This window comes from Canis aureus, chromosome 24 (assembly GCF_053574225.1).
Source record: "Canis aureus isolate CA01 chromosome 24, VMU_Caureus_v.1.0, whole genome shotgun sequence".
Lineage (NCBI taxonomy): Eukaryota > Metazoa > Chordata > Mammalia > Carnivora > Canidae > Canis > Canis aureus.
The window spans coordinates 45,073,380-45,089,828 of record NC_135634.1 but is presented as its reverse complement, the minus strand read 5'-3'; the positions used below and the strand labels follow the sequence as shown (position 1 = coordinate 45,089,828).

At 45.4% G+C, this 16,449-nt stretch overlaps 1 protein-coding gene and 1 long non-coding RNA gene across 17 annotated transcripts in view; one reads left to right on the top strand and one right to left on the bottom strand.

Moving 5' to 3' along the window:
* Positions 1 to 16,449, bottom strand: part of DIS3L2 (DIS3 like 3'-5' exoribonuclease 2) — a 346,721-nt gene that overhangs the window by 100,198 nt on the left and 230,074 nt on the right. For all 12 annotated transcript variants that reach the window (XR_013363376.1, XR_013363377.1, XM_077869235.1 and 9 more), the window contains one exon: positions 7,759 to 7,871. Coding sequence is in view for 10 of the 12 variants with exons in the window: in XM_077869235.1 (XP_077725361.1) it covers positions 7,759 to 7,871 (113 nt within the window). In the remaining 2 variants the exon portion in view is untranslated. The remainder of the gene's footprint in view (positions 1 to 7,758; positions 7,872 to 16,449) is intronic.
* Positions 1 to 16,449, top strand: part of LOC144296226 (uncharacterized) — a 31,012-nt gene that overhangs the window by 12,418 nt on the left and 2,145 nt on the right. For 2 of the 5 annotated variants that reach the window (XR_013363391.1, XR_013363396.1), the window contains one exon: positions 3,960 to 4,074. This is a non-coding gene — a long non-coding RNA (uncharacterized LOC144296226). Of the gene's footprint in view, positions 1 to 3,959; positions 4,075 to 4,829; positions 5,041 to 8,095; positions 9,540 to 9,622; positions 9,747 to 16,449 lie in introns of those variants that run through there. The other 3 variants (XR_013363393.1, XR_013363395.1, XR_013363392.1) reach the window with 3 other exon arrangements.

Here is a 16,449-nt window from a genome sequence, read left to right as displayed (position 1 = left end):
GCTAAACATTAAAACATTTTCAGGTAGTATAGTTATCTTTAATTTTTAAAGGGTATTTCTTTCAAATAACTTTCAGCAGATCATGGAGCAGAATTTAGATGGTATTCAGAGAAAACAGTCTTTATGTGCATATAGTTTTACAAATGGACAGTTATTTCTCTTTCAAAGGTGAAGGAATGACGATGTTACAATCCTTCTATGGTTTGGCATATCCATGGCCTCTCATAAATTGGGCCTGATTTCTGCCAAGGTCACTGGGAATGAGCTCCATTCCCACTTGACACACTTGGCACGTGTGTCAAGTCCATAACACAGCAGGGACCCCCATGGGAGGAGGGCTGGAGAGACAGGCAGCCACTCCCAATAAGCTGCCTCCTCAAATACAAGTCCTGTTATTTCAGGGGAGCCCCACCTGTACAACAGCATGTGGTCTCCACATGCTCAGCAGCTAAATGGTATCTGCCACAGTGCTTGGGGAGACTCGGAGGTAGGGGTGATGAGTGCCGAAAACAGTGGGCAAGTGGAAAAGAGAAGAAAGTCCCTCTGGGGGCTGAGAAACTGCTGGCTGTCATTAGCGTCACCCGACCACTTATGCATCCCCCAGCCCCTGGACGGTTGTCCGAGTCGGGTCTGCACTGTGCTCATGAGCTTCACTCCAAGGTACAGACCCCGGGGATAAGTCCCTCAAAGTTCTCAAACTCCCCTACTTCCACTGTCCCAACTCTACAGCCCCACGGTCAGTCCCATGATCTGCCTTTCCTGTGTTTGTAATTCACAGCTGAGCAGTGACAGCCAGTCACTGGACCCTGTCCCCAAAGCCAGGCTCAGCTCCTACCTCACTGGAGGCTGGCAGACCTTTCCCTCATTTGGGGCTGGTTCTTTCCTCCAAGCCCTGAGACTCCATCCCAAGACTCTCTTAACTCTTGTCTTCACAGAGAAAACAGAGACCATTGGACTCAGCCCCTCCCAAACACCCTTCCAGCCCCTTCCTCCCAACACCCCTCTTCAGCTCTGCATGTGTGCACCTCAGTCCCCTGGGAGCTCAGTGTCCTCTCTGTGCAAGGTCTGGGCTTTGATCCACCCCCGCCCTGCCAAAGCTTCTCCATCGGCTACATCTTCTGCACTGTCTTTCCCATAGACCATAATCACAGGATCAGTCTCCCATTCTTAGCAACCAGAAACAACACTCCCCTCTCCCACTCTGGATGTCCCTCTTTATGTCATTAAGGCTCTCAACATAGTTCATGCTTCCTATTTTCTTTCTTTCTTTCTTTTTTTTTTTTTTTGAAGGTTAAATTTCAACCCTGGCAAGTCTTTTTTTTAAGATTTTATTTTTTTATTTATTCATGAGAGACACAGAGAGAGAGGCAGAGACATAGGCAAAGGGAGAAGCTGGCTCTCTTCAGGGAGCCCGATGTGGGACTCTATACTAGGACCCAGGATCATGCCCTGAGCCCAAGGCAAACGCTCAAATGCTGAGCCACCCAGGCATCCCCATGCTTCCTATTTTCATTCACATATTCCTTTCATTTCTCAACTCAATGTGACATTTTTATTTTTATTTATTTATTTTTAAGATTTTTTAGAAAGTAATCTCTATATCTAACGTGGGGCTCGAAGTTACAACTTTAAGATCAAGAGTCACACACTCTACTGACTGAGCCAGCTGGGTGGCCCTCAATATGACATTTTTAAATTACAAAAATAAGTTTGTGGTAGGAATTTTAGGTGATAACAAACCAAAACATGAGAATATAAAAACTGTGAGGCCTCATGCCTTAGAATAAACAATGTTAACATATTGGTTCAAAACCTTTGTCTTCCTTCTGTGCACTCATAAATGACCAGACATCAGGTAAAATATTACATGTTTTAGGTACATATATTTTTTGTTTAAAGGGAGAAGCAGGCTCCATGCAGGGTGCCCACTGTGGGACTCAATCCCGGGTCTCCAGGATCACACCCTGGGCTGAAGGCGGCGCTAAACTGCAGAGCCACCTGGGCTGCCCCACATATATTTTTTGAAACACAGAGCTAGTGGGCACTCTCAGACTCCTGCTGCACTGGTCCTCACTGGACCCCCTTCTCGGCTGGCCCCTTAAATGTTAGTGCTCTCACCCTCTGCCCCCTGTTCTCCTTCCTTCTCCCTGAACGTGTTCTCCGGGGGCTCCCTCACCCCTAGGGTTGCACTTCCATGGATACACAAGTCCCATCCATACTACATTTCCAGCCCTGCATCTCCTGATAACTCCAGATCCCTTTAACTACCCTGTCCTCCGAACACCTTGACTTGGACGTCCCACACATACTTCAAACTTCACATGAAGAAGACAAAGTTCAGCACTTTCTTCCCTGCAACTGTTGCTGTGATGTATTTCCTATCTCTAATAAGAGCAGCATCTGGCTACCAGTTAAATAAGCAAGCAAACAAAACAAAACCACATATACACACATCTCTCCCATGGAACACAACTGGGTGTTCTCTCGTGATTTCTCCACTCTCCTCCTCCTGCTACATTGAATCTGTCCCCGGGTCCTGTAGGTTTTACATCTAAATCTCTCTCAATGAGTCTTCTTTCCTCTCCATCTTTTAGTATGGACATATTCATCTCTCTTGGGTTATATTCTAAAAGTCTCCTAAGCCAGCAGCCGAGATCTGGAGTAGAAATTATTCTGGGGCAGAGTTCCTTATTATTCTTCAGACTTCTGCAACTTCTTACTCTATTCTGCCCCATGATAATTTGCAATCTCACTTATAGTAGGACACATGGCCTTTATCTTTTCAATAGCTGATGAACTGAATTTGGTAATTTTATTCTTTGCTTGTCCTGCTCATGAGGGAAGGTCCAAATACCTTGGATGGGGTGGCATGGTCTCCGGGGAAGTCTGGACCCTCTGTGATCAGTGGTCAATGGTCAATGGTGGCCAAGAGCTCTCAACAAGAAGCTGGCAGAGGGCATCCAGACCCTGTCTCCAAGGAGAAAGCAAAGATGACAGGGGGAAGCCAACTTCCCCTATTTGCTTAGTTCAACTCTTTGCTGTGCTAGACAGGGAGGGAATGCAGGTGGACAGACATCCTTGCTCACGATGTCCATTTTTTTTTTTTTTTTAGAGATTTTATTTATTTATTCATGATAGTCACAGAGAGAGAGAGAGAGAGAGAGAGAGGGAGAGACACAGTCAGAGGGAGAAGCGGGCTCCATGCAGGGAGCCCGATGTGGGATTCGATCCCGGATCTCCAGGATCGCGCCCTGGGCCAAAGGCAGGCGCCAAACCGCTGCGCCACCCAGGGGACGATGTCCATTTTAATACCAGGCTGAAGACGTCTACTGCTCTAGTTCTCCTGGGGTCCAGTTGATAAACTCTCCTACAATTCTGTGAGCAAAAAAATCCCTGTGTGTTTTGGGGTCATTATTCAAAGCCTCAAGGGGCCTGGCTGAGGGAAAGAAAGGGCCCTGGTATCGATAACAGTTTTTCTCCCTCTGGCCTCACTATTCTTCAACCACATGGTTGCTGAGGTGATTTTCTACTTGAGACAAAGAGGGCCATGTCTCTGCCCTAATTGCCCTCAAGATGAAGTCCATCCTCCTCAGCCTGCCACTTCAGGCTTCTTGTTATAGCTTCATCTTTTGGCTCCTCCTGCAATTTCTACCCCAGCAATTCTAAACTACATCCTGCTCCTTGCGCATCCCATGCTTTATTCGAGCCGCTGCCTGGAATGTCCTCTCCACTCACATGTCTACCTAGAAATTTTCAACTCAAAATTTGAGACATTGCTCAAAAAATCGACAGCTTGGTGAAGCCATTTTGGCTCTTGTGGAAGCTCCTCTCCTACTACCAACCTGGGCAGGTATACCTTCTCTCTCCTCCCTAATACTTCCTCACTCTGGCAGTCCTGTACCTGCACATGGCCAGCATACTGTGCTTGTTACATGACCCTTCTTTTCTGGCTTCCCCAGGGCAAGATCAGCATCTCCCCCACTTTTACAAACCTGCCACCTGGTACACAGCGGATCCTCGACAACTACGAAGCAGATGAAGACAGGCAGCACTTCAGGCAGCAGAGAAAGAAAGGTAAGGCACTTAGAAGGTGCTTGGTCTCCTTAAGTATGTTTCAGGCCAGCATCAAAGTTGGGTCAGAATACAGCTTAAAAGCTGGTCATGGAAAAAAAAAAAAAGGGACATGGTGACAGGACACTGACTTTCTAAGCATTCTGGACCAGGGCTTGGGAGAACTGAGAGAAACTGATCATTTAGGTAAATACGCCACTGCCCAAGGCAGCTGGGTGGGGGTACCAACAAGACTATAAAATCTTATATTAGCCTCAGAGAGCAGAAACATCTGCTAAAGCCACAGCGGGCAGGCTGGCCAAGTTCAGCAACGGGTTAGCCAGGACAGCCCTGTGACCAACGGAAAGGGCCACAGAGGGGAAGAATCAACCATCCACGCCAAGAGGATCAGGAGGGACTGGCAGTGACAGGGGGGCTCCCAGAGCCCAGGGGAGCTAGATGTCCGTGACCCAGCTGGGAGGGGCAGCAGGGACCTCCTCTGCCCCTTCCAGCCCAGTCCTTCGCTGGCTCCCAAACTCCCTCACACCCTTGGAGCTCATTGGCTGTCAGAGCCTGAGAACTTAGGCAGTTTTTCTCCTTTTCTCTGAGGACTTCGAGGTTTTAACAGTAAGGTACTGCTAGCTCTCCACTCGCACACTGAAACAACTTAAAAGGAAAGAGATAATTCATTTGCCAGCCAACATCTCTGTTTAAAGAGTTTTCTTTTTCATATCAACACTTCCATGAATTCTGAATTTGATCAACTCTTTGCTACACAGTTGGACATTAACAAAACATCAACACTCTGACAACCTGCTGGGGTCAGAAAGGAACATCTTAAAACTCTTTGGACTCCACGTTAAGACAGGCTTCCAATCCCAATCTTTGATCTCTATTATAAAGCAGTACCAATAAAATATCGTAGAGATTTATGGGCGAACTTTCATTTGAGCTGTTTCACACCTAAAATAACATGAGAATTGGGGCCAACAGGCAGACAATTTAGCTTTAGGTTTCAACTGTTTAGCATTTCTTTTACTTTTAAAACTTAATTCACTTATTTTTAAAAATGACCTTACATTTTACAGTTTCATTGTATTTCCCTCTCAGGGAAGACAAGAGACACTCACTGGGTAGATTTCATGTCCTTCTGAGAAGGACAGGCCTGAACTCAGGTAGACACTTGTCCCTTTGACGAACAGATGCCAAAGTGCGCCTGGGTGCCTCTGTCGGTAAAATGAACAGATGCCTAATTTTTGTTGAAAAGAAAGAGCGTATCCTTTCATGGGACTTAAATGGGCAATATTTCAATTTATCTTTCCTCCTGAGTACACTCCATTGTTACTGAGAATAACCAAATACTTATTACTGTAAGTAAAATCCCAACAAAAAGAATTTCATTTTAAAGACAAGTAAAATGGAATCTGGACCCAACATCTGTTGTATAGTCTTGATCTATGGGATGATTCCCCAAATCAAGCTTAGACTGTAATTCTGGTATCAGTTACTTATAAGCCAGCAGCGCTTGAAGGAAAGAAATTGGGGCCGCATTCCCCATAGGTGGGAACCACCCGGCCCTCCACCCCCAACACACGCATGCCTTCCCCCATCTGATTAAGTTGGGAGAACTGATTCTGCCAAATGAGAAAGCAGAGAATCTGGAGGAAGAGGAAAGCAGCTCATCCAGCTTTTAAGAAGACCTTTACAGGCAAAGAAAAGTGAAAACAGCAGAAAAGTTCCTGGACACAGTCCTTTAAGAAACAAAAATGAGTAGGAAGAAAGGTCAGAGCAGTGGTTCAAAGGAACCAGAATGCACAGCTTCTGCTGTCCAAGGTTGTGGGCTGGCGCCACTTGCTCCAGCCAAGCTGGGGGCCGAGCTGGGCAGCGGGCAGCGGGAGCCCACAGCCACTCAGGGGCACATGGGCCCTTCTGCCACCTAGCTCCGCACTTTTAGAGCTCAGGAGCAGAGCCCCAACTCTGCAGTCCTGAAGGGAAATTCTAGAACTGCGGCAATCAAGAAACCAAAGTAAAGAGAATAGGAAAGGAAATGTGCTTTGTTATTTAACCCAATTTTATTTTTCCATTTTCTGATTTTGAAAGAGAATTCCTGGTTATAAAAGGAGAATGCAAAACCTAGATAAGAGAAAGCCACCTGCTTAGCAGAAGAACCTCTAATTGTGTCTGGGATTCTTAACTATTTGAATCTGAATGACAGAGTTAAATTTTTCTACATGGGGAGAACAATTCACATTCATTCACTTTCTGTGGCCTTGAAAATCTAAGAGATTGCCACTTCTGTTTCTCTTTCCATCTTAACATTACAGTTCTGTAGATATAAGGGATTTTGGAGTCTGATCTCTGTTGTCAGGAGCCTTGGGCCAGGCAAAGGCCAAGAGTTGGCCTACTGCATTTTTGGGCAGGAGGTATGGATGGGATGTCTCCAACATGGGTTATATTAAGTGTAAGCGATGTACAAATATCAGAGCTGTGTTCTCAGGAAAGCCAAGCTATGAGTGAGGGACCTGGTCTTTGAGTGGCTCCTTTGTCTGAGTAGACTGGGTTCCTACACTAAAAGGAGCCAGAGTGGACTAATAGTCATCCCCCCAAAAGCTTCAAAATGAAAACATTTTTATTAAAGTATAATACACGTACGAGTGCATAAGTTATAAAGGAAAAGCTTGTGCATTGTCACTCTTGTAAAAGCTCATGTAATTAGTGATCTGGGTACTAATTACTGTTAGCAGTCCCTTCATCATTTGGGCTCTGTTTCTCCAAAGGTCACCACTATCCAGACTTCTATTAGCTTTGCCCATTTTTGAACTTTACACAAATGGACCCCTACAGTGGGTGCACCTGTGCCTGGTTTCTTCCACCATGTTTGTGTGTGGAGTTGTCATTCATTGTCAGGCAGCTGTTCATTCTCACTGCTCTAGAGTTCTACTGTGCGAATCTACCACGATTTACTTGTTCACTCTACAGTGGATGGGTACTGAATCGTTCCTGGGTTGTTGTTTTTTTTTAGGTAGTATTACACTGTTATTTTAATTTACATTGCCCTGGTAATATATGACGTGGAACATCTTTTCACATGCTTATTTGTCATCTGTACATCTTTGGTGAAATGCTTTTCCATCTCTGAGGTTCCAGATTATCTTGTAAAGGGCAGGTCAGAAGCAGATTAGAAAAGGGCCTGAAACTTTTTCTCAAAAGGCATTTGATTCCATTCTCTTGTCATAGTGTGACAATGTCGTAGACGTTATAGTGCCACATTACAGCATGTGGCTGTGTTGTAGAAACATTTAAAAAAAAAAAACTGTGGCTTGTGTGGGCTGACTTTGCAAAGCCCCACTTTGAAACAATAGCTTGAAAGCAGTTACTTTTCCTCATTTCTTTCTGAACATGAGCACCTGTCTGTGTGACTTAGGTGGCAGGACCAATCTGAAACCTGAGATGGGTCCCTGCGTCTTGCTGTGGTATCTTTTTTTCAGTTTGGTTCATCTTAAATATATAAGAAAAACATGCAACCACAGAGGGGAAATAACTTTTTCAAAGAAAACCTTTTTTAAAAGATTTCATTGGATGTGAGAAAAGATATTCAGATGAGATTGCTGTTCCTCATGATTTTTTTTTTTTTTTTTGGTAAGAAAAGAGAAACAAAGGGGGCAGACTAAATAGGATGCCTTTCAATCCAAGAAACGGGAGACTTACCTTCTGAACCAAGTAGACACTTGTAGCTCTCTCAGCAGCTACTTTATCCAGAGGGGATCCCTCGGGAACAAAGTAACTGACATCCGCGATATGAACCCCCACTTCAAAGTTGCCTGTAAATGCAGAAGGAAGTTGATCAGTGTGGGATGGAAGGCAGGGCCATTCCCCCCAGGAATCACTCCCAGGACTGCGCGCACTCTCAGAGGCCATGGGACCTGAGGTGTGGGTCACTGTTTCCAGTCTTGCAGGGCTCTCCACCTGCCCCCCCCCCCCCAGTGATTTGCATGGTTATGTTCCTCACTATACACTAACAGACAGTGAGATTTTTATCTTCCAGAAACAACATTAACCATCTTTGCAAGATGTCTCCTGTTTCTAAAGGCCTCTTGTGTTTGTAAACATCAGCTGACTTGCAAAGGCAGGCTCACTTGGGATGGTGAACAAGCCCTTTCAGGGCACTAGAAATGAATGAATCTCTGATTCCCACGGATTCTGTTTCTGAAGTCTCTGTTCCTCCTGTCCATTCTGACCACAGCCTTCACGTCGAGCCCTATACCTGGCCTTCCTTCCTTGATTCTGCCCCTTCTCACCTAGCCCTGTGCACTGTGGCCTGGACTCTTCTCAGCCATGGACCTGGTGATAGCACTCCTTAGCCTGGAAGCCACATCCTCCCTTGGTGTCCCCCAACCTGCCTCGCCAGCCTTCCACCTTCCCCTTCCACATCTCTGCACGCAGCTGTCATGGGACACCTCCTTCCATTCCCAGAACAGACCTTACCTCATCCCACTGAGATGTTTGCTTGGCTCATGTTTTTTTCTTCTTATGTTTGGGATTATCTCAACAGGACCTGCCTATCAAATTCCTTCTTATCTTTTAAGGATCAATTCAAAGAGAATTTTAGAACAAGAGGAGATTCTCTGCCCCCTGTTTTTCCTACCTGCATGGTCAAAGCACCTAATCTATCAATGAAGATGATTACCATTGTCTTTTCTTCAGAGCACTCATCTCTGCCAGACACCACAGCATATCTTTACTGGCTTACATATGAATTGTCTGCCTCTCTTCCTACAATGTAAGCTCCAACAAAGCAGAATCTTTGTGTAAAGTTGTGTAGTGTAAAGTTCACTGGTCTCAGCCCAGTACCTAGAAGAATGCCTGACAAATAGTGAGCACTCAGTAAATACCTGTTGAGTGAATGAATCAATCAATAGCTGGTTTGTTTGCCTGTTGTCTTGTCTTTTCTGATAAAAAACTCCTTTTTCCCCTTGTAAATTGCTCTGTCCCTCCCTGGTGGGGCTGTTTTTCAGCAGGTCCTGCCTACCAGTTCTACCAGAGAGACGGGCAGATGATGTAGGCTGGTGGAATCACTTAAAGTGTGGTTGAGCGGATGGTTAGGTTGAACATCCCATGAATCATCTCTCACATGCACCATATGTGACTATACACACTTACATATGTATATGAAAACGGACAGAATCCAAAAAAGATTACACATGTAAAATAAGGGTGTAGTATGACGAGTACATCATGGGCAGACAGGCATACTGATATCAACACAAAGGCGAATTTGCTTACATTTAAATATATGCTTGGGGTGCCTGGGTGGCTCAGTTGGTTGAGCATCTGACTCTTGGTTGCAGCTTGGGTCATGATCTTGTCATGAGATGGAGACCTACATTGGGCTCTGCACTGAGCACATGGCGCCTGCTTCAGAATCTTCCCCTTTCTCTCCCTCTTCCTCCCCCCTGCTCCTCCCTCACCCCTGCTTGCTTGCACATGCTTTCCCTCTCTCTTTAAAATAAATATATAAAATCTTTAAATATATGCTTGATGTAATTCCACTACACCTTATGCTCGTTCATAGTGACTTCAGGAAAGAGGATTTCTCTTTTGGGACCCCAGACAGTAAGGACCATCATAAGTCTGGTGCTGCCAAGGAAACATCTATGCCACATAATCATGCCAATATAGAAAATAAAGAGTCTAGGAAATAAAGGGAGAGTCATGATGGCCTCATTTGAACTCTAAGATCCAGCTGAATGTGAAACTAGTCTACCTATTGACTTGGCAGTTCATGAATCAATCAGTTCCCTTTCAGTTATGACTCACAGGAAGAGTCCTGACTGATACCCAAGTTGATTCAGAAGAGCTTCCGAGCACATCACTACTTGCTTCTGGCTGCCTAGATAATCAACCTGAAAGTGTCACACATTTTATCTGCAGATTTTTGAAGCAATTTATTATCCCCCTATTCCTTCTTCTCTGGGGGACCACTCTTCCTTCAGTTTTTTTCAAATGGAAAATTGTTTAAGCACGGGGTGGTTAAAAGAAGGGGCTCAGGGACAGAACAGAATTTAAGATTCCCCATTCCTCATCTGTCTCACACTCGAGGACCACCCTCCTACAGGGCGTTCATTGGGTTTTTCTGCCTAGTATTGTAATGTTAACACATTGGGGGAACTGAAGTCCATCTAGGAGATCTTGGCTGCAGTGGGATAATATTAAAGACCTACTTCCCACAGAAAAGAGGGCCATCTGGAAAGCAAAGAGAAAGGAGTGTGGCTCAGAGGTCAGCGGCCTCACTCTAAGAGCCACACAGCTGTGCTGTTGGGTCACTGGGAGCAAGGACACCTGCCCTGCAATGATCGAGGAACTCAACCCTAAGAGAATGTGGCCAAGAGCCTCAGACGGCTCAACTTCCAATTTTGATATTACAAGTATCTAAAACCAACACTTGGGGAAGGTAAAATAAAGTGTCTTCTTTTGAAGTCAGAATTATAATATATTGGCCTAACAGGTAAATATTGACCAAGGGAAAGGAGAGGATTATTACATCATGATATAAACCATAATTTTAAATTCAGTCTGTGTGTTGTTACTACACATGAACTTTCTGTCCTTAGTCAAAATTGACAAACTGACAAAGAGTTCATTACGGGAGATAAAACATGAAGAAGGCCAATCAAAACATATTTCAGAGGCTTAAATTTCACTCAGAATTCCCAGCAGAGCCTCTAAGACCAGCAAAGAGAACCTCTCTTATTCTCTCCTTTGGACCCTTTTTTTGGTGTGGAAACCCTAAGTAAATATTTTACTACATGTATTTACATAATGTGAACTTGCAGAGCTCTTGAGGCAGTGGCACTGAAGGTTTTATTCTATGAAAGAGAAAATATAAATCCAAACGTTCTGTAGTATCTGCTGCCAAGACATTTAGGACCAATTTGATGTTTAAAAAAAAATAATTGTCTTCCATATAAAAGAATTCTTTAAAACAGTTTTTTTATGTGAAAAAGTTCTCACCTACAGGGGTTAAGGTAAGCCCAGAAAGTTCTTGAAGAGCCGGGGAAGCAGAGCCCCCGGGGCTGGCCATGTCTGGCTTGCCTTGCTCAGTGCCCACAAACTTAAATGAATACAAATGCTCCTTGGAATGAACCTGAGAGGACATGAGAGCTGCTTCATCCAATTAAAACACAAATGGAACTGAAAGCAGCAGCTTAAAAACCACCTTGTCTCAGCCAGCCTCCCAGCCAGTTCAGGCACTTTCCAGCGGTGTCCCTGCCTGGTGGCCGCTGACATAACCCTCAGGTGGGGCGCTGACTACTGAAGCCACTTGCTCTACATCTTGCCACTTCAGTGACAACAGGTGAAAGTGCTCTGGCACCAGGATCAGCTTATGAACACAGTGCTGACAACGATCATAAAGTGATCAGAAGGACAGCAGTAGTGGCTGTTTAAGGTCTCCTCCAAGCCAAGGGTTCCACATACATTAATATAATTTTGACACAGGCACACAAACTGAATTTCACAGATGAATCATCTGAGGCTCAGAGAGGTTCCGAGTCACTCATCCAAGGTTACCTGCCTAGTAAGTAATCACTCCCGGATTCAAAACCAGGTCAGATTCAGAGTCTCTGCTCCTCTTCTTACCTTCCCCTCCCCTGGACTCCAAGATGATACAACTCAATTGTTCATCTCAGGAGCCGCAGCTCAAAATCTCTCCCTATCTCTAAGAGATTTAACAGAAGCCATTCACGGTCAGGGACTTAGAAATCCCATTGGCGACTTTCACCAGCCTTGTTCCCAGCCACCTCCCTATCCCTGGGTCTCTCTGGGCTCCTGCTGCCACTCCCCTTCGCTGCTTGCAGCCTGGCTGGACAACAACTGCTAAGTCCTCGACTGCAGGTCGACTTCACCATGAGTCCTGAGGATCCAGCTACTCCCATGTGTCCTCCTCAGCTTGCGGCAGAATGACTCTCCCTCAGTACCCGAAGGGGCTGCACCTCATACAGCCAGGGACGTACCAAGCTACCCCTCTGTGGACTGTGACCAGGGCCTTCCAGACTTGGGTCACTGCTAAGACCAGACAGTGGTGACAGGGGCTCTTCTTGACCAGGACATTGCTTTTGATCCAGAACATCAAGGAATAATGCTGCAAATGTACCTCACCAGCAAAAAATAGCTGCTTTTGTCTGCGTCACTAATGACCATTGTGTTGCTAAATCCAGGCCTGACTTGGCCTGACCTTACAGGGCATCTGAGACCTAGTGATTTCTCCCTCCTTGACACATGCTTCCGTGGCTTGAGCATGTCTAGCAGTGTGACTACTCCTTCTCAGGCTCCTCTTCCTCTCCTGTCCCTTATACGTTCGCATGTCTCCTAGCCCTGCCCTGGGCTGCCTTCTCTGGTCATCCTATTCTCTCCCTGGACTGTCTCATCCACTCTCAGGAGTTCAAACATCATCTCTGTGCTTTGGTCTCCTTATTCTGTGCCAGCCACCTAGACTTCTTAGAGCTCCAGACTGACATGCCACTCAGCTGTTCCATGGACATCTCACACTCACACCTCTGAAAGTCCCTACCTGCAGCCAAACCATGTCTCTTCCTGCGCTCTCCATCCCAGGAGGTGGGATCACCTTCCCTAAACCAAAAGGGGCACTGTCACTACTTGAACCTAAGAAAAACTAGGCCTGTCTCTGCCTGTGTCAACCAATCACTCTGAACTCTATCTCCCAAATCTGCTGGTCTCTCTTCTTCCCACCATCCCACTGTGGTCAAGGCCACCATTGTTTCTTTGAAGGAAGATCTAAAAACCGCCTTGTTGTATTCCCTGACATTTCTCAAGCCCATTTTCCACACTGAAGATAATGTTCCTTCTAAAATACAAACCTCCCTGTCACCCTGTTTCTCTTCCTGACGACTCCTGCTGGTCCCGCAGACCACTGCATCAAGCCCACTCCCTCTGGCAGGCTTCCCCCTAATGACCTAGACAGGGTCCACTCACTCCTCTAGGTCTTCCCACAGCATCTTACACTGCGCCCCTCACCAGGGCTCAATACCACTTACTCGAAGTAGGTCATGAGGTATCTCCCCCACCCTCTGTCACCAGCACAAAGGGCAGAGAAAGGGCCCAGCACATAGTCAGTGTCTGATGTCTGCTGAACAAATCAGAAAATAACCAACATATAGGGTAGACTCGTTGCCACTCTGGGCTGAAAGGGGTTGTAAACCCTGCCTGGTCTAACTGTGCAGACTCCTCCCCATCCCAGGTCTTTCCAGAGTGAGACCAATCTATGCTTGCACACCTCAGGTGACTCAGAAATCACTACTTTTCAGCATAGTCCAGTCCGTCCTCAGATAGCAATGACAAAAATTTCTCCCTTTTCAAAGCCGATATGTCTTCCTACGGCTTTCACTTTTTGGCTCAGTTCTACCCATGGGGCTGCCCAGAACAAACCCCACTCCTGAGGATAGATAGCAATGTGGCTATGAGATATGAGTGCAGTGGCAGATCTCTCCCAGCAGGGCTGGGCTCTGCTTTGGGATTGGCAACAGCATTGACATATTTAGACAACATTGGCCCCCTGGATCTTCTTCTCTCCTTCAGGCCCAATTACCATATGACTTGGCTTTGAGTCACCTAATAATCCTCAACATCCTCCCCCAAACATGTTCCTAATAACCACCTTCATTTATTCAATTAGCCATTCAACAGATATTATTACGTTCCTACTACATGGCAGGTACTTTCTAGGCTACTGGGAACATACAAGTAGATAAGATCGACAGGGTCCCTTCTCTTGTGGGGTGTGCATTCTAGTGGGGAGAGAAAGACAACAAGCAAACAAATAAATGGTTAAGATTACTCAAGGCAGTGAAAAGGACTCTGAAGGAAATAAAACAGGCTGAGGTGATGAGAATGCCCGGGCCCCTCTTAGATTTAGTTAAGAAAGGTCTCTCTGAGGAAATAAATGGAGGCCTGTGTGTCTAAAAAGGACATCACATAATGGCACAGGGGAGCACATCGAGGCAGAACAACCAGAACAAAGGGTCAGAGGTGGGAGCAAGTTGGCTGCATGGAAGGTATAAAAAGAAGGGGAGATCTGGAACCCAGGAGGCTAGTGAGGTAGATTGGGGCCCTGATGAGAGATGCCCTGCTGGGCCAAGATGAACCATTTAGATTTCATTTCAAGTGCAGCAGGAAACCACTAGAGAGTTTTAAGCAGAGAAGCAAATATAGCACCTTTACTTTCTCATTGTATCACTTCTTCATTCTGCATATTGTGCTTCTGCAAATGCGGTCTCAGGTGGTACTGGACTGAAAAGGAGTCAGGAAGAATACAATCTCTTAGGAATGATGCTGCCAGGCAAACAAATTCAACCAACCCTTCCGGGAAGCAATATGTTTGGTAAACAGATGTAGATGATGAAAAGAAGCTAATCTACAAGATGCAGTGATAGACACCATAGACACTGGACTTCCCATCTCACAGACTGGCCTCCAACTGGCCTATGTGATGGGAAAATATTCTCTTGCTTGGGTCACTCTCTTGACCCTGTGGTGATTAGTCTTTCCAACGACACAAGGCTTAACAGAGATAGAAAGCTGTGTTCTGAAAGCTTGAGAAGGGGAGTCCAATGGGGAGAATGGGGGGGGGGGGCAGGGAGGGGTAGGGAGGGGCCAGCAGCCTTCTGCTGTCAAGACTTCCCCAGCAGTGATGGGCCTCCTTCAGGGCCACACATCCAGTCAGAATGCGGGTCCCGACCTTAGCTTGGCCTCTTGCATTTTAGAGACAGATTCACAGCTGAGGAACAACTGGGCTTGGATCACCTTGTAGCCACACGATAAACTCCATCTTTTATTGGGGTAAGCAAACTCCCCCTTACTTTGATGGAAACACTGATTGGGTAAGAGAGACAACTCAAACTCTGACGTCTTTCAGTTCTGTGTGGTATTCAGTTATGTAATGAAACACAAAAGCTGACCACTGTACAGCAAGCCATGGCAGTACTCCATGGCCATGACGTGGCAATGGTTTGAAGACATTTCATAAACTTGAAAGGAGTCAAAGTGAAAAAATTCTAGGACAAGTATATCTGAATGCAATGTAAGGTATCCGCATATGAAGAGGAGTTGTACAAGAGGATTTCTCAGACCCTCCTGAAGGCCAGGATTCGAAGAGTCTGTACATTGTCTCTTTTAATTTTCCTTTTGCCTCTAGCAAAGGGTTAATGAGGACCTTTAGCTGCAAACTCCTTAACTGGTGAGCTCACCTTCTGGAACTAAAGCAGCTTAGAGAACCTTTTTCCTTCATTATTACAAAGGGCTCTATCAATCTGCAAGTACTCAACTAAACTGCCCACACAGCAATTTTTGTCATGTTCAATCTAATTCTCAGGAATCTAAGTTTAAATTTATATGAACAGCATGGAAGAGGAACACCCAGGTAGTAAATTCCACTTTTCCCCTTCCAAATGATTTGAGCAATGGCCTCCTTCATTAACAGGAAAGAGAATGAGGAGCTGAACATGTGAGGCTGGCACACCCAACGTCTGGGAATTTCCAGGCATTTCAGAAGTGAGTGGGGAAAGCCCAGGTCAGCTGGTCAGGCCTGGGACAGAGCACGGAGCACAGGCTCGTGCAAAGCTCTGAGTGCAGGAGGGCAGGCATTTGGTCTTTTCCTCAACACTGAGAGAGAGTGAAGTCAGAGGGACCATGAAGGACCCTTGGAAGTAATTTCAAAGATAGCAGGTCCAAATAGTTACGGGTGGAAGTGGGGGTGGTAGATGGGGATGTGGGTAGGGTGTGAATGGGGTAAACTGGTCATGGTTTCGCCAGGGCTGGTGAGCTTTCACCAGGGCTGGGTGATGGGAACAAGGAGTTTCATTATACTATTCTGTCTACTTCTGTGCATGTTCGAAATTCTCTATCCAAAAATTAAAAAAAAAAAAAAAAGTTTGCAGGGGCTGAAGCCAAGAAAAGAAAAAAGTTTAAAAGGGAAAAATCCAGTTAAGTAAAACTAGCTATGAGTTTTGAAAGAAGGACAAGCCAATAGAGGCAGGAGAGGGTTACTGCTTGAACAAAATTAAAATGTCCCCAGTGATGATTTCTGGAGGCCGAGGATATGGGGACTGTTCCTTTTTACATTATACACATTTGTAATGTTTCCAGCTTTCAAAGGCTGGGAAAAAAGATAAAAAGTACAAAATAAGAAACTGCAAACCTGGCTTTAAAAAAATGGCTGCAAAGAAATATATCAAGATGGTAATGATGGTTTTCTCTAAGTGGTAGGATTATGAATTTTTCTTTTTGTTTGTATGTAAATATTAATATTTCCATCATAAATGGATGGCTTAACAGTCTTTCTTTCCTTCTTTCTTCCCTCCCTCCCCTCTTTCTTTCCTTCTTTCC